The sequence below is a fragment of the Prionailurus viverrinus genome, chromosome C1, assembly GCF_022837055.1.
Source record: "Prionailurus viverrinus isolate Anna chromosome C1, UM_Priviv_1.0, whole genome shotgun sequence".
Classification (NCBI taxonomy): Eukaryota; Metazoa; Chordata; class Mammalia; order Carnivora; family Felidae; genus Prionailurus; species Prionailurus viverrinus.
In genome coordinates, this window is record NC_062568.1 from 198,024,459 (window position 1) to 198,050,647 (window position 26,189).

The following is a 26,189-nucleotide window of genomic DNA, read 5'->3' on the forward strand; positions in this document are numbered from 1 at the left end:
GATGGGTTTACTGGTGAATTCTACCAGACATTTAAAGACAAAATTACACCAAATATCTACAATCTCTTCCAGAAGACAGAATCAGAGAGAATACTTCCTAACTCATTCTATGAAGCCAGCATTACACTAACACTAAAACCAGACAAAGACATTAGAAGGAAACATACACACACACACAGACCAACATCTCTCATGAACCAAGATACATAAATCCTCAACAAAGTATTAGCAAATCAACTCCAACAATATATACAAAGAATGATACACCACGATCAAGAGGGATTTATCCCAGGGGTATCCAAGGTTGGTTCAATATTTGAAAATCAGTAAATGTAATCCATCACATCAACAGGCTAAAGAAGAGAAATCACATTATCATATCACTTGACAAAATCTAAAATGCATTTATGATTAAAAACTCTCAGCAAGTTAGGAATAGAGAGAAACTTCTTCAATTTGATAAACAACATCTACAAAAACCAACAGCTAACATTGTTAATGGAGAGAAACTTGTTCTTGCTAAGATCAGGAACAAGGTAAGGGTGTCCCTTCTCGCCATTGCTTTTCAACATTGTACTGGAAGTTCTAGCCAATTAATAAAACAAGAAAAGGACATAAAAAGTCTACAGATTGGGAAGAAAGGAATAAGACAGTCTTTGTTTACAGATGATCACTGTCTCTGTAGAAAATCCAGCAAAAAAATCAACGACAAAAAAACCCCTAATAAGCAATTATAGCAAGATTGCAGGATACAAGGTAAATATATGAACATTAATCACTTTCCAATATATCAGCAATAAACAAGTAGAACTTGAAGTTAAAACATTACCACTTAATTAGGACCTAAAAACAAAACTTTAAAAATGAAATATTTAACGGTAAGTCTAACAAAATATGTATAAGAGTTATATGAGGAAAACTATAAAACTTTGATGAGAGATCAAAGAAAAACTAAGTAAACGGTGAGATGTTCTATGTTCATGGATAGGAGGACTCAGTTTTGTCAAAGTTTCAGTTTTTTCCCAACTTGACCTATAGACGCAACACAATCCTAATCAAAATTGCAGCAAGTTATTTTGTGGACACTGATAAACTGTTTCTAAAGTTTATTTGGAGAGGCAGATTAGCCAACTCGGTATTGAAGGAGTAACAAAAACTGGAGGACTGACGCTACTCAATTTCAAGGCTTACTACAAAGATACAGTAACTGAGACAGTGCAGTATTGGAAAAGAGCAGATAAATCATCCCACAAAAATACAGTCAATTGATCTTTGACAAAGGAGCAAAGACAAGACAAGGCAAGATAGTATTTTCAACAAATAGTGCTACAAAAACTGGACATCCACATGTAAAAAAATGAATCTAGATACAGACCTCACAGCCTTCACAAATTTAACTCAAAATGGATCACAGATCTAAATGTGAAACGTAGAACTAGGAAACTAAAAAACAACACAGAAGGGGTACCTGGGTAGTTCAGCTGGTTAAGTGGACTCTTGGCTTTGGCTCACAGGTTACAGTGGTGAGATCGAGTCCCTGTGTCGGACTCTGCACTGACAGTACTGAGCCTGCTTGGGATTCTCTGCCTCCCTCTCTCTGCTCCTCCCCTGCTCACTCTCTTTCACAAAATAATAAGAAAAGAAAAGAACATAGGAGAAAACCTAGATGAACTTGAGTACAGTGATGACTCTTTAGCGACAACACCAAAGGCATGATCCCTAAAAGAAATAACTGAGAAGCCAGATTTCAAATTATAAAAAAAAAAAAACACTTTTGTTCTGTGAAAGGTAATGTCAAAAAAATGAGAAGACAAGCCACAGACCAGAATAAAATATTTGCAAAAGACACATCTGTTAAAGGACTACTACCCAAAGAACTCTTAAAACTCAACAATAGGAAAACACACAACCTGACTAGAAAATGCACCAAACCTTAACAGACCTCTCACCAAAGAGATACAGATAGCAAGTATAAGAAGCAAATATGAAAACAATGTTCAATATACGTCATAAGAGAATTGCAAATTAAAGCAACCTATTACAATGGCCCAAATCCACAACATTGACAATACCAAATGCAGTGAGGATGTATAGTAACAAGAACTCCTATTTATTGCTAATGAGAATGTAAATAGTACAGCTGCTTTGGAAGACAGCTTAGCAGTTTCTTAGAAAAGGAAGCATACCCTTACCATATGATCCAACAATTGTGCTCCCTGGTGTTTACCCAAATGAACTGCCCACACAGAAAGGTGCACGCAGATATTTATAGCAGCTCTATTAAGAACTGCCAAAACTTGGAAGCAATCAAAATGACTTTCAGTAGGTAAATGGATAAATAAACTGTGGCACATCCTGATAATAGAACATTATTCTACACTAAAAAGAAATGAGGAACGAGCCATAGAAAGACATGGAGGAAACTTAAATGCATATTGCTCAGCAAAAGAAGCCAATTTGAAAAGGCTATATACTGTATGAATCCAACTATTGTATTCTAGAAAAAGGCAAAATTCTAGAAAAGGCAAAACTATTGAGGCAGTCAAAAGATCAGTGGTTGCCGGTGGTTGAAGGAAGGCAGGGATAAATAGGTGAAGAACAGAGGATTTTTAGGGCAGTGAAATTATTCTTTATGATACCACAATGGTAGATTCATGTATTATACATCTGTCAAAATCCACTGAGTGGACAATGCCAAAAGAGTACCCTAATGAAACTATGGACTTTGGGTGATAGTAAGTCCACGTAGGTTCACTGATTGTAACAAATGTATCACTGTGTTGTGAGATAGTGGGGAGCCTGCGGGGGAGGCAGGGTTACCTGGGAACTCAACTGTACTCTGTACTCTCAATCTTGCTGTAAACCTAAAACTTCTCTAAGAATTAAAGTTCATTTATTTAAAAAACTTCATAAAATGAATGTAAATTTTTCGGTTCTCATCACCCCAAACCTTATCTATATACCGTGGTATTGAACATTGTGGAACATTCATGAATTCATAGAATTGTTTTTAGCTTACTCACAGTATCTTTAAGACTATCTAGCCCTACTGTTTGAATACAATTTGTCTTAATATCTGGATTATAAAAATGCATACTTCTTTTAAAGAAATAAAGTACAGACTGGGAGCTGACATGTGACACTAGTAGCCGTAGGGGCGGGACTGGAATTCGTATCTCCTGGTTTTCTAGTGGAAAACAAAACAAAACAAAACAAAACAAAACAGATGCTGTAAGATTTTAACAAGGCAAAAGTAGGAGCTGTATTTTTTTTAAAAAGGAGATAGTTCTTAAAATTTGTAAATTAACTTCTTTTGATAACTGAGAATAAAATCAGAACAAGAATTCAGTGTGCAGAGAGCACAAAGTATAAACTACTAGGGCGCCTGGGTGGCGCAGTCGGTTAAGCGTCCGACTTCAGCCAGGTCATGATCTCGTGGTCCGTGAGTTCGAGCCCCGCGTCAGGCTCTGGGCTGATGGCTCAGAGCCTGGAGCCTGCTTCCGATTCTGTGTCTCCCTCTCTCTCTGCCCCTCCCCCGTTCATGCTCTGTCTCTCTCTGTCCCAAAAAAAAAATAAAATAAATTAAAAAAAAAAAAAAAGTATAAACTACTAAACAGGCACTAAAGTTTTTCTAAAAAATGAATTATATCAACAGAATGTGCCTTTTTTCCCCTAAGAGCAAACATAGGCCTTGAGGATTCAGTAAATCAAAAGACTTATCTGGATGTACATTAGATCTTTTTAAACATTCTTATTAATATGAAATAAGTGACTGAGATTTTATTTTCAGGAAAAACTAAAATATACTTAAAATGTCATTTTTGGGGGGCGCCTGGGTGGCTCAGTCAGTTGAGCTTCCGACTTCGGCTCAGGTCATGATCTCACGGTCTGTGAGTTCGAGCCTCGTGTCGGGCTCTGTGCTGACAGCTCAGAGCCTGGAGCCTGCTTCGGATTCTGTGTCTCCCTCTCTCTCTGACCCTCTCCTGTTCATGCTCTGTCTCTGTCTCAAAAATAAATAAACATTAAAAAAAATTTTTTTTTAAATGTCGTTTTGGTAATTTTTTCTAGGGAAATTATCCACATCTTCCATCAGATTAAAAAACAAAAGATCTACCAATGATCCAGAGGGAGGTATTTTAAGCATTAACTACAGAATCTTGTAGTCAGAGCTATTTCATATTTTTGTCAACAACTAGATTAGATGAGAAAATAATAGAATAACTATAGCAGAATAAGCAACTGAGCAAAGTTAAAAAAAAAAACTGAACTGAACTATATGGTTTACCAATATACAGACACTAAAACACAGTTATCAACCTGCAATAAAGGGAGAATGGAGGTAGTTAAGGCAGAAAACATCCAAGGGTGATCAAGGGCTACTTAATGAATGTAAGCTGGCAATGTTGAAAGTTGCAAATTACTGAGATTAATAGGAATACTAATTAAAGAGCAGACTTTTGGCAAAATGGCACACTGAGCTGGTGTAAATGGACCTTTCCTCCCACTTCATACACACAGAAATGCTGGATAAAACATTTTAAAAGTGCTTTTAAAATATACAGTCAAGCTTAAAAAAAAAAAGAAAAAAAAAGGAAATCCCCAAGCACCTAAAATGAAAGAGACATCAAAATCAAAGCTGGAACAGTAAGTGGATGTTGAGACCACGGTGACCCACAGGGGTTTCAAACTCCAGTCCAGGCCCTGGGCTTGGAGGAGAAAGCCTTAATCCTCACATGGAGACTAGAAATACAGCTTCAGGCAGGTAGAAGGTGGGTGAGTTGAAACTGAGACCCTGGTGTAAAGCCCAGAGACTCAAATATCTATCCTTCCTTGATACACTGTCTGAAAAAAATCTCTGCTCACTGACTCAGGGAAGCAGCAATAAAAGTTGTTAATTATCTATGCCTTAAAAGGAAAAGGCGCCCACAAGAAATCTAAAATGTAGGCCTATGCCATACAGAGGCATGTGTAGGTATGCAAATCTGTATCATACAGGAATCCTGAGCTGAGAAATTAACATCCAAACTGGTCTTTGACGTGCAGCGGAAAAAACCCAGAATACTTTCACAACCCAAGGCACAGAGACACAGGGAAGAAGAAAAACACAGAACAGAACTCACTATTACAAACCATATGAGGAAGACCCAAACATGAAAGGTAAATCTGTAAAGGTTAACAGTAGAAAATGTCAGAGGGTGTCTTTGAAGCAGGGGTAGGGAAACTTCGTAATGCCCCAAATGCCAAAAAAAAAAAAAAAGGGGGGGGGGGTGGTGGGAATGATGAATTTCACTGCATTGATGGTAAAGATTTCTATCAAAAACATGATTAACAGACAATGGACAAATGGTAAATCAGGAGATGATATTTGCAGAGTTTAAAGTCAACAAGGAGTTAGTATGAGATTTAAGTAATTCCTGCAAATCTTAGGAAAAAAATTAAAATTCAAGTAGGGGTAAAAGGAGCAAATGATATAACCAGGCAATTAAGAGAAGGAAAAGCTTACTTTTGATTAACTGACAAGTAGTAATTGTAGTGGTTATAACAGCAGTAATAAGAGCTGGCATTTATTTGATGCTTATTATATTCAGGAAGAGTTTATTATATTCAGGAATATGCTTTACATATATTAATTCATTCTGTCCTCTCAACAACCTGATGAGGCAGATTCTGTAATTATCCCCTTTTACTGATGAAGAGCCTAAGGCCCAGAGAGGTTGAGTAATTTCTCTAAGGTCTCACAGTAACACATGGTAGAACCTGAATTTGAATCTAGGGTGCCACTGGTGAGTATATAAATTGATACAGCTATTCTGGAAAAACATTCTGGTAATATTTAGTGAAATGTTCTCTGCATATATGCCTTGCAACCCAGTAATCATACTCCTGCATACATATCCTAGAAGAGTTCTTACCTGGGTCCATAAGGAAGCATGGCCAGAAAGATTACTGGGGCATTGTTTGGGTAGCAGGGAGATGAGAGGCAATTTAGATGTCCATCACTCAAAGACAGTAAGGAAACGCACTGGATGCATACTATGGGAAACAGTGCATCAGAAAGAAACAACAACTAGCTACTCAGACAGAACGTGGATAGATACCCAGTGTTGAGTGAAAAACTAACAGCCAGAACGAGATCTAGAGCATAATAAGCATTTATATGAACTAAAAACACATAATCTAAATAGTACTATTTGCTAGATAAAGCTACATATGTAGCTAAAGACATTTTATCCAATACATTAGAGTGGGTACCTGTAGCAGGGGAGGGCAATGACGGTAGGTGTTGAAGGTGAGAAAGAAAAATAAAATAAACAAGACGCTACAGTGTCACAGGAGGCTCCCTACACCATCCCCAAAAGGCAAAAATAAAACTAAAAAGTCACATGAGATGAATCATGAGAAGGAAAGACATTAACTGCAATAACCAGCACAAATAGCAGCCCCAGGAACTGAAAATCATAAAAATAATAGAATACTATGAAAAATGCCATAAATTGTGCTTCATTTTAATAAACAGGCAAAATGAAGAGAAGTCATAATCAAGGAACAAGATAACATGGAAAAAGGATAATCAGATATGAAAAAGAACCGAAAGAACTCCTAGGAATAAAAACTGAAATTAATGCATTCATCCATTGATAAAGTAAATAGACTAGATACAGTTAAAGATAAAATCAGTAATTAAGAAGAGAAGTCTGAGAAAATTACTCAGAAGATGGCAGAGTTTATAAAAACAGAAACATGAAAGGGAAGCTAAAGGACACAGAAGACAGAATGAGAAGGCAGCGCGTGCATCTAATAAGTGTTCCAGATGGGGGCGCCTGGGTGGCTCTGTCGGTTGAGCCTCCGACTTTGGCTCAGGTCATGATCTCACAGTTCCTGAGTTCGAGCCCCAAACTAGGGTCACTGCTGTCGCCACAGAGTCTGTGGTGACAGGCTCTTTCTTTGCCCCTACCCAGAGCTTACGCTCTCTCTCAAAAATAAATAAATCTTAAGAATTTATATATAAGTGTTCCAGACGGAAACAATGGAGAATATGTAGAAGCAATCTGAAGATATCATTGCGGAGCTATTTCTAGAATTAAAGACGAACATGAGTCTTCAGAGTGGAAACTTCAAAATATTAACAACAGTGAGAAAAAGAAGTTGTAAAAAAACAACAACAAGAGAAAAGACACTACTTACAAAAGACTGACAACTGGACAGATACAGACTTTTCATTTAATAACAGATGCCAGAGGGAAATGCAGTAACAGTTTTTGAATATTAAGGGAAATAACAATCAAGTTTCAACATCCAGGTCACGATAAAATGATCTTCAAACAAACAGATACAGACGGTCACCGGAAGGATTACTTTAAGAAGGCAACTGAACCAAAAAAGGTGGGGTGGGGGGGATAGAATGCAAGAAAAAATAGCAAGTGGCAAGCAGAGAAACAGCTAAAATAAACCAGAAAAGTTAAAATCAGGAAGACTAACAACACCAACGTTGGAGATGCCGAGTGACCAGACTCTCATACGTTGTTGGTTGAAGTGTAAAATAGTACAACCACCTGGGAGTGTGGAGGTTTCTTACAATAGAGAATAAACTACTAATAAGTGCAACAACATGGATAAACCTCACGACGATTACGTTAAGGAGCATCTGGGTGGCTCTGTTGGTTAAGCGTCTGACTCTTGTCAGGTCATGATCTCGGAGTCGTGGGATTGAGCCCTACGTCGGGCTCCACACTAAGAGGGGACCCTGCTTAACAGTCTCTCTCTGCCCCTCCCCCATGTGTGTGCACTCTTTCTCTCAAAATAATTAAACATTTAAAACAAAACAAAATGGACTATTATGTAAGTCAAAGAAGTCAGGCACAAAAGAGTACATACATAGGACTCAACTTATAGGAAACAGAATTACAGGTAGAACTAATTTACAGTGATAAAAATGAGGAGCGTGGAGGCTGTGGGGATGGTGTAGGGAAGGGAATGGAAAGAGACACAAAAGAACTTTCTGGGGAACGGAAATGTTCTACATCTTATCTTGGGTGCTGTTTAAAGAATAGCTATTTGTCAAAACTCTTCAAATTTAATACCTAAGCTCAGTTGTTAATTATATTTCAATAAAAAAGAAATTAAGAAATGTGTTAGGATACTGAAAACACACTGACTGTTTAAAAATGGGTCCTGGAAGGAGAGGTTAAAAACAAGGTAGAAAAATGACAACCGAAGTAGCTAGCATTTACTGAATGCTTACTGTGTGCCAGGCATTGTTCGAAATACTGTGCATAAATTAACTCATTTAATTCTTTGAATAATTTATGAAGCAGGTACTCTTATCCACATTTTACGGATTTAAAAAAAAAAAAAAAAAAAAAAACTGGCACAAAGAGGTTACATTACCTAACTAGGGTTTACACTAATGTGTGGCAGAGCTAAGGTCCAAACTCTGGTAGCCTGGCTCTCAGGTCCCGCATTCTTAGAAACCCACTGCCTCTCCGAAATTAACAGTCAACAACAACACGGGAAGAGCAGAGAAGGAGGACAGAGTCAGGGTGTTCCCAGGGTCAAGAGGGTGACTGATTGACTTTAGCCTTTGGCCTAAGTGAAGCGTTAACAAGTAAGGATGTAGGGGAATAGAAGCAAGATTAATATCTGCAAACAAGGGATACAAAAGAGAATAATGGATATGGGATTAATCAACAGCAAGTGAGAAAAGGGAGAAAGAAAGGCAAGAGAAAATCGTATTAAGTAGGTAACAACTGCAGATGGCAGAAAGAAGTCCAAATGTATTAGTATCCACAACAGAAACGGACTGAACTTTCTTGTTAAAAGGCAGAGAGATTCTCTGATTGGGTTTTTAAAAAATCAGCTATGTGTTACTTGTAAGAGAATTAATGTGTGGGCATGTTTACACTTGAAATGGTGCTTAGCACATAGAAACCACTCCATGTGTTAGTGGTTATGACTATTAGAAAGAGACTGTGGGTCGTCCTCATTAGTTTTCCAAGTAGCCATCTGACAGGACAGCTGAAATATCTATCTACAAATAAACAATTAAACTGTATCATCTCTGCAGACTACTTTCAGGTACAGAATACTGTTATTAAATAAATCTAATATATAATCATGAGGGATACACTGGTGATTTGGGGGCTACTGAGTACTTCAGAGGCTAAACTATACTTTGCTGATCTCACAAAGATCGTAAGACGTAAGAGCCTCTAACATATATTTTACTGTTTCCCCTAATTCCCTTTGTAAAGATGTGAAACTGAACAGAGAGAATACAGCACTAGATACGATGTTGTGAAAGCGTATCTTTCAGAGTTAGAACACTGCATGTTGGACTCTTAAGTGAAGTCCTGTAGATTCTTGGATAGAGGCAAACCTAATTCATGTCATTAAGCACTTACTGAAATTGCTGGGCTTGGGAAAATTGTCAAAGGTCCCAAGGGAAGAACATTTAAGCAACAAAAGAGCACCAGAAAGATGGCTGTTCCTCAAAGGAACAATATTAAAGCCTCAAGAAAAGACTATACTGATATAGAATAAAGATACTTAGAAAAAACTTAATTGGCTGAACCGAGTGCTACGTAACGACCCAAAACCCAAATGGGAATTCAACACAAAGTGGAAACTAGGCCAGCTTTCTAAAAGGAGCACAAGGAATATTTATTTACTTATTCATCCATCCATTCATTCATTCATTCACTTATATTTTTACTCTGTCTACTTCCAAAAAGGATTTAGGGGCACGTGGGTGGCTCAGCTGGTGAGTGTCTGACTTCAGCTCAGGTCATGATCTCATGGTTCGTGACTCCAAAGCCCCACGTTGGCTTGCTGCTGTCAGTGCAGAGACCACTTCAGGTCCTCTGTCCCCTCTCTCTGCCCCTCCCCCACTTGCACGTGTGCGCTCTCTCTCTCTCTCAAAAATAAGTAAACATTAAAAATAAAGGGATTCTTGGGGCACCTGGGTGGCTCAGTCGGTTGGGCATCTGACTTGGGCTCAGGTCATGATCTAACCGTTCGTGAGTTCAGGTCCCGTGTCAGGCTCTGTGCTGACAGCTTGGAGCATGGAGCCTGCTTCGGATTCTGTGTCTCCCCTCTTTCTCTGCCCCTCCCCCTCTCGTGCTCGCGTGCGCTCTCTCTCTCTCTCTCAATAAATATTTTTAAAAAAATTTTTAAATAAAGGGATTCCTTCACTTAAAAGAAAATGAGAAAAACCAGAAAAGGCAAAGGTGAGAACTAAGTCATAGTTCATAGAAAACACAAAATCCCTTCAATGAACAAGGAAGAATACAACAACACTAAAGGCTTATTCTCGATATGCACTGCTTACTTTTAATAATGTAGATGTTCTGAAATCCACAATTGCTGGCAATGTCCTTATAGCAAAAAAGCTCAAAGGCCTTTCTTTGCTGCTACTGCTAGAGAGCAGTCGGAGGCTCTTTTCTGTCTGTCAGGAACCAACCGGACCTCCCCTTCCCCGATTTACTACACTCACTTCCCGTCCGTCTTCAGCCCGCCACACGCCCGTGTCATCCAGTTACTAACTGTGGGTCATCTGCCTTTTGTTTACTCAGCACACTGCTAGGTGCTGTGTGGGAACCAAATGAAATATAAAACAAGATCTTTGTCCACAGGGAGTTGGTAATAAAGCTGACCCCGTGCTGGAATGCTTAAAAACAGAACTCTTAAAAAGACTCAATCCATAACAGACCAGAAGAAGGAAAGGAAGAAGAGGAAACAAACAAAACAGACCGATCCCAGTGAGCGGCAAGGAAAAGGAAAGGAGCTAGAGCTGGTAAACGCAAGTTAGGTGCGTGGCAGACACAATGTCAACAGGCCAGGGTGAAAGGAAAAGAACTCCAGACAGAGGAAGAACCGCGATCAGTTCCGGAAGAGGCACGCTTAGCATGTATGCTAGAAACAGTGTATGTGTTCAGGCAACTGGCACTGCACTTGGCTTTGGAAAGACATCTAGTAACTAGCTGCCATCATTACTACAGACCCCGGGCTGGCTAGGGTGGGTCTCCAAAAGCACTGGTGGAAGAGAAGTATGGAGCACAAGGGTACGCAGGGTTAGAGAGCCCAGAAAATAAGTAGAGGAACTTATACCTGCTTTGAGGGAGGAGCTTCTGAAATAGGAATAACACAATTAAAGCAGAGCTTTACCAGTGACAGGAGGGATGGACTAATCAGGAAAATGTTTAGCAATGGAAAGAAAGAACAGGCTCCTATATTGTCTATATTGGCTGTCTACATAGGTTTGTTGCCTTAGACATCCTGTATCATAGAATTCCCTGGAGCAGAAGTCGGACCCACCTCTGCCTGGATTTGTGTTCCAATATCCAAGAGAGAAAAGCCACTCTGTGACTTAATCAAGGGTCCTCCATTCTGGTTCCCCTAACAATTCTGCACTCCCCTTTGGCATACCTATCTCATGGTCTGAGATATCTCTCTTATGGTCTGGCTCAATGCAACCTTATCTGCTTAAAGTCCCCCCCCCCCCCCCCCCGTCACTGTTGATAACCCCTTTGTCCTGAATAAAATCTTTACCTCTACCTTGATGCCTACGCTCTGCCGGAACCAGAGAGCTGGAAGAGGCCTTGGAGAGCCCTATTCATCGCTTTCAGCAAACAGAAGTTCATTACTTTATCTATCACGTACTCTTGTCGCATGACCAAATGACCTTAGTCCAATCTCTTCCCTTTTTAAGGGAGGAAACTGAGGTCCTGAGAGGCTGAGTTGCTCTTTGATCCAAGTCGGCTTCAACCCCGTGGCTATTTAGTCTCACAAACAACCAGAGTCAGGTGAAATAACAGGCACTCTCAACATAATTAGAGCAAAGATCACACATTTAGAGACAAGAAATGGGGCATTTGCTTCACACAAAAAGATGATTTAAAATGTAAGGTATCTAAGGAATCAGCTAAGTTAAAAGAGAACCACTAGCAATTATTTCTGAGAATACAAGGTGGATGGGTGAGGTCAAAGAAGGGTGACTGCAGCTTTTCGCGGGCCCAGATTTCTCAAGTTCAAAAGCAGCTGTCATTTGGTCTTGTCTCTTACACAGAAGGCCTGAAAGGCAGTCATGTGTAGTGTGAGGGATGGAGGTTTCTGCATTTGGCACTCCTGGATTCATGGTAGTGTCTCCTTGTATGTATTGCCATTGTTGTTTCTAATGGTATCACTACCATCATCATTCCATTCCAAATGCTAGTCTACCACAACTATTCCCATCCTTGAGACTTATAGCAATACACGAATGGCCTGTGTGCTTTCCTAAGATACATCCTGGTTGCTGGGAACTCCAAGTAGCCTGAACAGCTCCGAAGAACGCCAGGAGTGAGCATTCCAAAGCGGCCGGCTGCGTCAGGCATAAAATTCACCTGCGGGGATTTGAATGCTGTCCAGTGAGCAACGTGGCAGACGCAAAGCAAGCATGATCTGGACATGCTATCTTGCTTGTGTACTGGGAGTTATACCAAACTCCATTTAATCTCGTTTACAGGTGAAGACTAAGGCTCAGACATGTTAAATGCCTTGTTAAGGATCATGAGTTAACGAGGCAAAGAAGTGAGTGCAGGGTTCAATTCTCAAACCATGGTTCTGTCCTCTAAAATGTGAAGGCCTTGCTGGATGCCAAGACCTAGCTACCCCTTCTGCAGATAAGTCTCCCTTCCAAGGGCTCAGAAGCCATTAAGAAGCACAGCTGTCAACTCTTGGTTACTTAACAAGTATACTTACAGTCTCACCCTGAGGGAACGGGTTAGTGAGGAACCACATCCACTGCCCCACCAGCTCAAGAGACCCTATTTTTCTCAGTTATCAACTCATGTCTCATGACAGAGTTAGCCCTAATGATATCCTCCTGCTCATTCTTTTCATAGTCTGTCAAACTACATAGGAGTATTATTTATCAAATAACCCCTAATAAGAGCTACTAATAATTAAGTACTTTACTATGTTTCTGAGCACTTTTTATGTCACCTCCTTTAACACTAACAATCCAGCAAGATAATTAAACCCAATTTACAATAAGTCCTGATAGTGGAAAGGTTAAGGAACCGGCCCAAGATCACACAGTAAATCAGTAAAGGAAATGAGATTTTAATCCAGTCTGCCTGACCTAAAGTTCTTGCTTCTATCCACAGAAAGATTTCTTACCTGGGATCCTGTCAAAGAGAAGATTCTGATCCCGAATTTCTGGGGTGGGGCCTGAATTCTGCATTTCTAATAAGCTCCAGGTGATATGGATACTGTTGGTTCAGGAACCCGCTCTGAGGAACAAAGCACTATATACACGAGACTCCCTGTTCTCCACTTTTTCCCTATCAAATTATTGTGTTTTAAGCAACTCTTCATCTTTTTTTTTTAATGTTTTTTTAACATCTATTTATTTTTGAGACAGGGAGAGACAGAGCATGAATAGGGGAGGGTCAGAGAGAGGGAGACACAGAATCGGAAACAGGCTCCAGGCTCTGAGCTGTCAGCACAAAGCCCAATGTGGGGATCAAACTCACGGACCGCGAGATCATGACCTGAGCCGAAGTCGGGTGCTTAACCGACTGAGCCACCCAGGCGCCCCACAACTCTTCATCTTTAAAAAGTCTCAAGTCATCTTCCAATCCTTCCCTTTTGCACCTGCCTTTGGCTCCAATCAGAAAAACAGACACCATAATCGCTCTAGGAATACAACCTACCAAATATGGAGGACTCCAATTACAAGGCCTGAGGTGATTAGATCTATGGCCCCGGCACCAACTCCAGTTCCTACAGAACACATTCCAGTGATCTGGTCTACAAAGCTAGTGCGGCCTTCCTGGCTGCTGCCAAAGTAACTGGGGGTCAAACTGCCCCTGATCTAGAGTGGTCAACTGAACCTGGTTAAGCGTTGGGAGGGCCTAGGATGGCACAGCCAATCGATGAATGTATGCTGAACCGAATACAATGAAGAGATCTCTGCTTAGGACACTCCGTATGGGTTACTGTGATACTTCCTTTCTAGCCACTATGCCATTTATCTTTCCCCACAAAATCAGACAACTCTATTTATCTTCCATAGCCTTCTACCCAGATCCCCTGAAAACTGTAGTAAACAGCATTTCAAGGCCTGTGTTCTCTTCTGTGACACAGAGTCTAAAATCGAGACTCAATATTATGTGCTGTCCTGACATCTGGTAAAATCAGGAGAGCCTCAAATGGCCCAAGCACAAATTCTGCTACCCATTCTGCTCTGGTAGACAAGGTCCCTGAGCCAAACAATCCTCCTTATCAAAGAGACTAAGGTTCAGTTCCTGTTCATCCCTGAGTAGTGGGTTTCAGTTCCTTGTCAGCACCCCCCCCAATTATTCCAGCAAGCCAATGACATCCTCTAGCAGAAACCAGGGCGCGCCCCACCCTCTTGATACCACAAAGCCTGCCTCCCACAGCCCCTGGTTGTTTACTCTGCTCCCGAGGGCAACCCCATATGGTCCTGAGTAGCAGACTATGTATGTCCTCCTCTGGGGCTGTGAGTACACGTGAGTAAAAATCCGTCAGTCTCATTTGCCAGAGTCCAGTGTTGTGCACTCCCCCATAACCCTGGGGCGGGGATCCTTCCCTCATCAACAGGATGAATAAGAGGTGATTAAAACATCTGTTTTGCTCAATCCACTGGTCTCGGCTCTTTTGATACGCTTGAATCTTTTGAATGCCTTTGGCAAGGTCATCAACTGCTGCAAGATGGCAATAATGTCCAGCATCATGCTAAGCACTGTCCATACACTTTCCATTCAATTCCCCTAACATCCTATGAGATAGATACATTATCCCTAACGTACAGATGAGGAAACTAACGTCTAACAGCCTATGCCCAAGACCATACAGCTAAGAAGTCTGGGTACAGCTCAAATGCAGATGTGCTGACTCTCTGTTCTTCATCACTACCTTAGCCTTGACAGCATTTCGGGGCTCAGCAGCAGCATTCCTTGGTGCCGCTCACAGATAGAGACGCGCTGCTAGCTGGCCCGACAGCAGCACCTGCATTTGAGGTGCCTTGTTTCTTTTGCTGGTCTCTACTGAAAGATGGATGGAGATGCGTATCTGGAAAGAGTGCTATGGGAACAGGCCGGCTGGCTGGCTGCCAAGAGAATTCCCTTGATGGCTTGAACTTGATTTACCAAAAGGTCTAGTTTGGTTGTCAACCTTGCAGATACAAACCACCTATCCTATAAAAGCTTCATAGTTCATCGGACTTCGGAAGGGTGGATAACACTGTCCAAACTCATATAAGAGAAGAGATATAAATCAGAAAGTAAATTTATTAGTTCATTTGTTAGTGAAATAGGCCTACTCTTTACAGTTACCTGTGAAAAAGATTCAAGCAGCAAGGTCAAGTATCATCAGAAGAGACTGTATGTTACCAACATGTAATGAAAACAGGGTTCATCTGTCTTCGCCATGCGAGGAAGTGCCTGGCGCCACACTGGGCAGGTAAGAGTCTGAGGGCCAAGGTACACTACACAGGCACCGCCAACTGACACTGTCTTGTCCCTTCTATCGCCGAGTTCCTGGATCCTTCTGTGGCTCCAGTTTCTCTTTTGATAGAGCCGGACTCAGCTCTGTCTCTGAGGTAACCGTGAGCACGTATTTAATAGCACTGACCACGGGCTAATTTTTCAGTCTCTCTCAGGACGTGAGCAGTGCACCCCTGGTGCTCCTGGCCACAGGTTTTCCAGTCTGTGCTCCGAACATCTATCAGATCGGAACTGGCTCCTCCAACAAGCTTCACCCAATGAAGCTCTCAATTCACTTCAAACTTATCCACCTTCTAACTTCTATCTGGCTCACCCACCTGACATGGCCTATCCCTGATTCAGTCCTCACTCCTTCCCTTTCCCTCTGTCCCTCACCTACTCCCTACTCGGTACTTCTGCCACTCTGCCCTCCTCTAGCCACTCCACCACACGTCCCTAATTAAAACTTTTTTTAAAAAAGTATCTATCAATACCAAATGTACGTGAAATGACTCCTGATCAGAAGGATAATAAAAATCAAGAGAATTGTGCAACTAAAATTATCCTTAGATAATTTAGAGGGGTGCCTGGGTGGCTCAGTCAGTTAAGCTCAAAGGTCATGATCCCATGGTCAGTGGGTTTGAGCCCCACATCGGGCTCTGTCTTGACAGTTCACAGAGCCTGGAGCCTCCTTCAGATTCTGCGTCTCCCTTTCTCTCTCTCTGCTCCTCTCCTGCTTGCGCCTTCTCTCTCTCTCTCTCTCTCTCTCTCTCTCTCTCAAAAAATAAACTAATTAACATTAAAAAATTTATCCTCAGAGACTATGTAATCCAGGTCTATCATTCCATAGATGAAAAGACTGACAGAAATTAAGGGACCTGCCAAATCATGTACCCTGGTAATGGCAGGGCCAAACCCAGGACCCGAGTTCTGGGCTTTCAAGCCAATACTTGAACCAAAACACCAAACTCCTAAATATACACATCAGGTGAGGGGTTCCGTGGGGAGGGCTTCCTAGGTATCTCACAGACTGGTGGTCACGAGCACTAGGTGTTGTCATACAGCACATTTACTATTTTTCTTTGAGTGTTAAGTACCAACCACTGATATCTCTTTCAATGAGAAAATAATTACCCTCAAGCCAGAAAACTGCCGCAAAGTGTCTCAGGGAATATATGATTGCAAATTCCCCAATCCACTGTCACCAGTAAGACTGTAAGTTGGATCTGTGACTTAACAACAACAAAAAGAAAAACCACATTTCTAACATGACTATTTAAGATACTTAAAAGATAACATTTAATGAATATGTAATTGAGATCATGATGGAGAAGGCCTTTTTATGCATAGAGGAAACAGAAGAAATTCACAAATAACCAACAGATGTGATTACATAAAAACATAAACTTCCAAAACCCAGCATCAATAAAACTAAAAGATAAATGATATGTTACATGAAATGAAAAACAGTTAATATTAGAATAGAAAGATCACACAAATCAATAAAGAAAACTAACATTTAAAATTTTAAAGATGGACAAAGAAAAACAATCTACAAAAGAAATAAAAAGTTGATTTTAAAAGTTGGTCCTTCTGAATAATTAAAGAAATGCACATTAAAACATCCATACTATTTTGGGGCAAATTAGAAAAGTTTTGCAATGATATTTAATTGAGAAGCAGTAGTTTTAGTTTTATTCATTTATTTTTAAATGTTTATTTTTGAGAGAGAGAGAGAGAGAGAGAGAGAGAGAGAGAGAGAGAGAGATAGCAGCGAGCATACATGTGTGGGGGAGAGCAGGAGTGCGGGGGGACAGAAGATCCCAAGCAGGCTCTCTGCTGACAGCAGAGAGCCCGATGTGGGGCTCAAACTCACGAACCATGAGATCATGACCTGGGCAGAAGTTGGACACTTAACCAACTGAGCCACCCAGGTGCCCTAAGAAGTAGTTTTGGACCATGCACTCTTGATCTGGTGCAAAGCCTAACTTAAACACTTACTCAGTGACTTTGGGCAAGTCACTTTAATCACTGTGAGCCTGAACATCTTTACAGTTTTGTTGTGAAGATGAACTGAGACAACGCATCTGAGGTGTTTTAGCAAAGTTCCTGTCAACAGTAGATGCTCAGTGTTAGCTGCTATTATCATATTACTTGCATTAATAACTCAAGGAAGGGACCACTGAGACAGGTACCCACATGGTACGGATGGAAGTATAAACTGGTAAAAATCCTTCAGGGAACTAATGCGACAAGTAATCTGCTCGTCTAGAGCTATAAGAAATGTCTTTGCTCTGGAAAACAGTATGGAGGTTCCTCAGAAAATTAAGAAGAGAACTACCCTACGACCCAGCAATTGCACTACTTGGTATTTATCCAAGGGATACAGTTATGCTGTTTCGAAGGGACACATGCACCCCCATGTTTACAGCAGCGCTATCAACAAGAGCCGAAGTATGGAAAGAGCCCAAATGTCTATTGATGGATGAATGGATAAAGAAGCTGTGTGTGTGTATGTGTGTGTGTGTGTGTGTGTGTATACACACACAATGTAGTATTACCCAGCAATCAAAAAGAATGAAATCTTGCCATTTGCAACTACGTGGATGGAACTAGAGGGTATTATGCTAAGTGAAATTAGTCAGTCAGAGAAAGACAAATACCACATGACTTCATTCATGTGATCATTAAGATACAAAACAGATGAACATAAGGGAAGGGAGGCAAAAATAATATAAAGACAGGGAGGGGGACAAAACAGAAGAGACTCTTAAATACAGAGAACAAACTGAGGGTTGCAGGAAGGGTTGTGGGTGGGGGGTGGGCTAAATGGGCAAGGGGCATTAAGGAGACACTTGTTGGGATGAACACTGGGTGTTATACATAGGGGATGAATCACTGGATTCTACTCCTAAAATCATTATTGCACTATATGCTAACTAACCTGGATGTAAATTTTTTTAAAAAGTGTCTTTGGAGAGAGACATGAGAATCTGGGTGCTAAGGGTGGTCATGTGCCCTGTCTGAATGGTTTTACCAGAAAGTTTACATGGCAGTTGTATAATTATAGATAAATAAAAAAGAATGAGAAGCCCATGACAGAAGACAAAAAGATTGTTTTAAATATGTATGCCTTTAGACACTTATAGGAATCTATCTATACACAAATAATCAGAGATATAATGAAATATTTATGTACACTGAACTCAGAACAATAGCATCCCTAGTAAAAAACTGAAAATGTAGATGTATAATATGAGGAGTGTGTGTGTGTGTGTGTGTGTGTGTGTGTGTGTGTGTGTGGTTTTTTTTGTTTCTTAGGAGGAGGACAAGAGGGGGAGGGGGAGGGGAGGGAGAGGGGGAGGAGGAGGGAGAGAGAGAATGAATCCCAAGCAGGTTCCATGCTCAGCACAGAGCCCAACACAGGGCTGGATCCGACGACCCTGGGATCATGACCTGAACCAAAATCAAGAGTTGGATGCTCAACCAACTGAGCCACCCAAGTGCCCCTACAATACGAAGTTTTTAAGTAAATAGGGTATACATCCATATTATAAAATATTATGCAGCCATGAAAAATTAGGCTGTCTATAGAATACCTATAGCACAAGCAACCAAAAATAAATAAATAGGACTTGATCAAATTTAAAACTTTTGTGTATCAAAGGATACTGTTAGGGAAATGAAAAGATAACCCCAGAATGGGAACAAATACTCTCAAATGACTTATCTGATAAGGGTCCAGCATCCAGAATATATAAACATAGCATATCAGAGTAAAGCATCCAGAACTCTTACAACTCACCAGTAAAAGGACAAATAAGCCAATTAAAATCAGCAAAGGATTTGAATAAACATCTCTCAAAAGAAGGTATACAAAATGGCCAATAAGCACGCGAAAAGATACTCAGCATCAGCTGTCATTAGGGAAATGAAGATGGAAACCGCCGCGATACCACCCCGTACGTACCCACTAGGATGCTGCAACAAGACAAGCACACACAGACCGAAAGTACAACGGCTGCTGAGGAGGCAGAGAAACTGGAACCCTCATACGTTGCTGGTGGGAACGTAAAACGGTGCAGCCACTGTGGAAAACAGTTTGCAAGTTCCTCAGGAAGTTAAACAGAGATACTACATGACCCAGCAATTCCAGCCCTAGATCTAACCCGAGAAAAATGAAAACATACATCCACACAAAAACTTGTACACCAATGTTCACTGGCACATTATACGTAACAGCCCCAAACTGGAAACCCAAACGTCCACCGACTGATAAATGAACAAACAAAATGTTGTCTATCCACACAATGGAATATTATTCACCCATAAAAAGGAATGGAATACAGAATACTGTTACAGTAGGGGTGAAACTTGAAAACATTATGTTCTGTGAAAGAAGCCAGGCACAAAAGGCCACACACTGTAGGATTCCATTTATAGGAACTGTCCAGATTAGACAGATTCGTAGAGACAGACAGTGGATTAGTGGATGCCAGCTGGGAGGAGGGGGAGTTGGGGAGAGAATGCTAATGGGTACAGAGTTTTGGGATTTTTTTTTTTTTTTGGAGGGATGAAAATCTTCTAGAATTAGAAAGTGGTGATGGTTACACAGACTTTTAAATTGTACACTTTAAAACAGTAAATTATACGGTATGTGAATTATATCTAAATACATTTTTTTAAATTAGGCTCTTGAAGATTTTTAATAACATGAGGAAATGCTCTCAACATACTAAAAGGAAAAAAAAAACGAGCATGCAACTGTATGTATAATTCCAATTTGATTTAAAAATATATGTACATGCATATACACATTTGCATTTAAAAAGACAGAAAATATATCAAAATGCTAACAGTGGGTTCCTAGGTAGTGTCATTATGGGGGACTTATTTTCTTCTTCATACTTTTTTTAATGTTTGTTTATTTGAGATAGAGCAAACACAGGAGGGGCAGAGAGAGGGAGACAGAGCATTCCATGCAGGCTCCACCCTGTCAGCCCAGAGCCCAATGAGGGGATTGATCCCACGAACCCTGACATCATGACCTGAGCCGAAATCAAGAGTTGGACGCTTAACCAACTGAGCCACCCAGGCGCCCCTCTTCTCCATACATTTCAATTTTTTTTAATAGTAAATACGTACTATTTTTATAAGAAGGAAGTTGTAAAACAGAAACCCAGGTCGGTCAGTCTGGCTTCAAGGCCGGTGTCATTTCCAACATGCTGTTCGTTCGTTAAACACGTATTTAGTTCCTGCTCCGTTCCAAGCAAAGTTAAGGAGGATATAATCTCTGCCTGCAGGGCATTTACGTAAGTCCAGGGTGGGGTTTGAACCTGAGTCGGCCCACTGGGAAAGAGTCCGTATCCTCCTTAAATGACAGGCAGTGCTGTCCACCTGCACACCTTCTGGGGCAGAGGGCCCATGGCTGCAAGAGCAGTGTAGCTTAGTGGTTAAAGGATGGAGCGGGAGCCGGACTACCTGGTGCGAAGCTCAGCGGTCCGATCACAAAGTGTGTGATCTCACGGGGCACCAGGGTGGTTCAGTCGATCAAGCGACCAACTAACTCTTGGTTTCGGCTCAGGTCACAATTTCGTGGTTCATGGGTTTGAGCCCCACATCGGGCTGTGTACTGATGATGTGGAGGCTGCTTGTGATTCTCTCTCTCCTTCTGCTTCTCCCCTGCTTCTGTTCTCTCTCTCTCTCAAAATAAATAAATAAACTTTAAAAAAAACAAAAAACAAAAAACCAAGGTGTGTGATCTTAGGAAAATTACCTAACCTGCCAGGGACACAGCCTCTAGGGGCACTAACGGTTCTCTCACTGGGTGGTTAGAAGATTAGAGTGAACATACCTAAAGCACTGGCATCATGCATGAGGACACAGCAAGTGCTCAATAGATTCATTAGCGGCTAGCCACTATCGTCACCATCCCTGCCACCACCCCACCACCCGTCGCGCAAGGGGGTAGAAACAGAATGGTTTAAAAACCACGAGAAAGCTTGTTTTCCACATCTCAAAACTACCATCATCTGATTCTTGATAAGCCTATAATAACCATTACATTAAACCAATTTCTTTTTCCACATTCTCTCAACGTCTAATGAAACTCTTCTTTTGAGGCATTCTACAAAATACAATGAGCTAGAACATCAAAATGTCCAGTGCTGACAAACTGCTTGTGTCCTCTTATCTTTGAACTCATAAAAACAAGCGATTTTTTCAAGGCTATTATAACGGAAGGTGGCTTTGAGAGGCTTTTCTGTCTTTCCTCTGCCTTTCCGGCCACGCTGCTCTGAGTCAGGAGTTCACCCAGGATGACTCTTCGCGGGCCAAATGCAAAATCTCTGGAGCAATACGACCGCCTAACGAGTGACTGGGGACGGTGACTGCATTCCACCTACTGCGACTCTTCCAGCCGGCAGAGGAGAGTCTCAACAAGCAATCATCACTCCGATGCTTTCCTATCCAATCTCTTAGATGTTTAAAAAAAAAAAGGCCCTTGGCTTTGTCACTGGTATTGATAGCAGTCTGTAGTGACCTGAAGACGTGGGTAAGTTCCGAGTTTTCACCAACTTGATTGCAGGAATATGCTTTTCTTCAGCAGGGAGTAAGAAATCTGGACACACAGTATAACACAGTACCTAGGCTCAAATTCAAAGACACCCATTTAATGGAAAGACTAAAGAGCTCAGGCAACTACACGATACCAAGCCAGGCCTTGTGGCTCCAGAGGCCGTGTGCCTAACAGTAAGGGCTGGAGGCTCTAGGGCCGGCCCGCCCGCCCAGGGGGTGGGTCACAGCACTGCCACTCTCACCAACTGCGTGACTCTAGGCACGTGACTTAACTCTCTAGTCCTCAGTTTTCTCACAGGTAAAATGGAGGTTTTAGTGCTTATCAGTGGGGGAGCTGTAAGCACTAATAAGCCACTGCATGTATATGAGTCAATACACGTACAGGACATTTCCTATAATATGGGAAACATTCATTAAATGTCAGAAGGAAGCATAAAAACCCACCTACCAAAATATTTAGTTTTCTAGTTCTTAGGTTGGATAATCAGTTCACAGATGTACTTTTTTTTTTCAAAGTTTATTTATTTTTGAGGGGCGGAGGGTGGACAGAGGATCCCAAGTGGGTTCCGCGCCGACAGAAGAGAGTCTGATGCAGGGCTCGAACTCACACACTGAGAGATCAAGACCTGAGCCAAAGTAGGACACTTAACCGACTTGACCCACCCCGGTGCCCCCACAGATGTACTTTTTGGAACTCACTCTGCTTCATTACTTATATAAGTTACAAATCTACCTTCTATATGTCAAATATTGCATAATTCTTTTTTTTTAAATAATGGACTTTATAGACAACCATGCTGCTGGTTTCAAACAGCCTGTCTAGGATGGGAGGCAGCTAGGAAAGCAAGATTAAAATGGGGTGGGTTAGGCCTCTCATACCAAAGAGTGTTGGGCTATAATCTGAGAGAATTCAAAGTCTTAAACTCATTGGAAGTTAGCAGGAGATACAGGAATTTTTGAAATCACCTGGTCCAACTCCACATTTGGTAGATGAGGAAACGGAGACGTTGACAAGTGTTTTAAGATCTTCCAGTTCACTAATGACAGAAATGAGACTCTTCCTGTTACCTGTGTTTTAGGTACACACTCTAAATGGGAAGCGATGAGAAAAACATTTTGGAAAGGGAAAAAGACACAGTTTGGAAGGGTTAAGGTAGCGATCTAACAATAGGAGGTAACACTGCGAAGGTTTGTCATATCCCAGGCACTGTGCCAATCACTTCGCATGGTAGCCTTACATAAATTTTGCACGACCTGTGACGTAGCCACTATTATTGACTAACTCCGCTTTCCAGAAAGTAGAGGCCTGTCGAAAGTAAACGGCATGCCCCATGTCACAAAGCCAGTGAGCGTAGAGTCTGTGAATGAACCCGCGCTGTCTGACTCCAGAGCCAGAACCTCCACCCCTGGATATTGCCCACGCGTGAGAACTGAAAAAGCAGTGGAACTCTTCATGCCTCAGTCCTTCTCCTACTTTTTGGGGAACTTCTCTGTTCAGACGCAGTGCAGATGCGCAGTAAATTAAGTGGGGTTTTTGTTGTTGCGTGATTGTTTTTAATTCCAGGATAGTTAACTCATTGTTATCTGAGTACAACACAGAGATTTGACAATTCTATATATTACTCAGTGCTCATCATAAGTGTACATGAATAAGGCGCTTTTAAACTAAGAGGAGATAACAATAATTTAGAGCCTACTTGTTCTGTGCTACGCGAGGCACCACACACAGACTCAAGGGCCCCAACCTGTCCAAGGCCACAAAGCCGGTGATAGTGCTGCTGGGGGAGATGGAGCCCACGCAGCCCCAGCGGGGCTCCAAGGCCCCATTTCCCAGCCTATTCAGTGGACGGCGTGCGCCTATCCGTCCAGCAGCTCTTTACTGAGCTCAGCCAAATGCCCGTAACTAAGGCTTGTCCTTACATAGAGAAGAAATTCAGCAAAACCCTGCTCTCACAGAATGCACAGCAGCGGTAAGAGAACGGACCGCTTTCAGGCTGGAACCCTACTTTCCTTGTACCTCAGCAGTCGGGTGGCAGAAGCAGCAAGGACTCTGGAGCCCCGCCTCCCCCATCACTGTCCACACACATCGGCCAGCCTTCGCTGCACCTCTGTGCACACTTCACAGATGAACTCCATTCTCCTCTCCTAATGCTGGAAGCTTTTTGTCTTCAAAGTGGGAATTCTGTTCATCTCTAGCTTTCTCTCATTTACCACCAGGTAGTATGACAAAAGGGTTAACTTGAGGAGCTGACAACAACAAAAATGCAAAAGAGGATAACTCCTCTACTGCCTCTACCTTTGAGAAAGGGCCTACGGGATTCCACTGTATGTGCTCAAAAATGTCCAAGGAAGACATGGAAGATTCTATCCTCAACACTTCGCTGCCTGAGAAAAAAAATCCAGAACCCTAGGGGCCAATTATTCTGCTGCCTTGGACTCTGACCTTAGGAGGTCTCCTTCTGGTCTGAACCGACTGGAACTGAGGACAGCTGACAGCAGAATGGCAGCTATGTGCACAGCCGGTAGGAGGGCGGTCAGAGCCAATGACAGCCAGCTTCAGAGCACCATTCACGAGCTACCACACCAAACCCATGGGATAAATGAAGAGTGGCAAGTCTAACTGCGATTTAAATTTGTAAGTTCCTACTCCGTTCCCAAAATCATGCCGGGAGCTGGGGACTCAAAACACCGGCAGGCTTTTAAAAATCAAGTAACACTGGGGGCGCCTGGGGGGCGCAGTCAGTTAAGCGTCCGACTCTGGTTCTCAGTTCAGGTCATGATCTCACAGTTCATGAGTCTGAGCCCCGCCTCAGGCTCTGCACGGATGGCGTGGAGCCTGCTTGGGATTCTGTCTCTCCGTGTCTCTGCCGCTCCCCGACTTGTGTGCACGTGCACGTGCGCTCTCTCAAAATAAAAGAAAATTTAAATCAGAATTAAAATCAAGTAAAACCGAATTGCGCTAATAAAAGTAGACCAAGAGAAGGCAAGAAAGAGCGAGCATGAAGAGAAGTAGGAGGGAGAGGGAGATAAGAGGACTTACTGTTTGCAAACAGAAGTGAGGGAAATCTTTGTGACACGAATTAGAAGGGAAGACTCATGTAAAAGTACCAGCTGGAGTTTAGAATGGAGTGGCTCTTGACTGTCTCCCCTGCTTCTGCTTTTCCCTGGCCAGCTGGGAGTTTAAAATTTGAAAAACAGGGGCGCCTGGGTGGCGCAGTCGGTTAAGCGTCCGACTTCAGCCAGGTCACGATCTCACGGTCCGTGAGTTCAAGCCCCGCGTCGGGCTCTGGGCTGATGGCTCAGAGCCTGGAGCCTGTTTCCAATCTTGTCTCCCTCTCTCTCTGCCCCTCCCCTGTTCATGCTCTGTCTCTCTCTGTCCCAAAAATAAATAAACGTTGAAAAAAAAATTTAAAAAAAAAATAAAAATAAAAATAAAATAAAATTTGAAAAACAACCTTAATAGGGAGCTAAAAAGAGCTGGGTTCTAAACCGGATTTTAAACTTTGTAACCCTGAGTCACCTTAATCTTTCTTTCAAAACCTGTTTCCTCAACTGTAAAAGGGAGGTAACACCTATACAGGAGCTCATAAAGCTATTCACACTTTTGTATGTTTGAAACTTCCATATTTCAATGGAGATACTCATACCTATTGCCTAGTTGCTATGAGGATTACAAGAAGTAATTACAGAAAATACGTAGCCAGTAGCGGGGACTTTGTGGTATTCAATGGTAACTATCATTATCAACATGGTATTTTTTAAAGTTCTGTGATGAGGGTACGGAGAACAAAACACTATGAACCAGTGAATTCACTGCTGCAGAGTGTAGACTAGGAATGTCTGGATGTCTATACAAGGACAATCTTCCCATATATCGGTCTTACAGGCTCACTCCGTCACCCACTTTCGTCTTCCCCTTCCTGCTTTATTCATTCACTCAACAAATATGCATTGACTGCCTGCTGTATGTAGGACACAGAGCTGCATACTGAGAATGGGAACCGGAGGAAGAAAGGAGGAGACAGTAACAGGACAGGATGACGGGGACACCTATGAACCGTTTGAAATGATAAAACGTTTTGAGTATGTCGGTGTGTACACTCCTCTGAGAAGTTCTGGAGAGAT

General features: G+C 41.8%; 1 protein-coding gene across 5 annotated transcripts in view; it reads right to left on the reverse strand.

Moving 5' to 3' along the window:
• ZBTB40 (zinc finger and BTB domain containing 40) overlaps positions 1-26,189 on the reverse strand; it is a 79,669-nt gene that overhangs the window by 45,380 nt on the left and 8,100 nt on the right. For 3 of the 5 annotated variants that reach the window (XM_047870323.1, XM_047870322.1, XM_047870321.1), the window contains exon 2: positions 3,135-3,187. The exons of the other annotated variants lie outside the window; for them this stretch is intronic. In XM_047870323.1, coding sequence (XP_047726279.1) covers positions 3,135-3,187 — 53 coding nt within the window. The remainder of the gene's footprint in view (positions 1-3,134; positions 3,188-26,189) is intronic. 5 annotated transcript variants of the gene reach the window in all.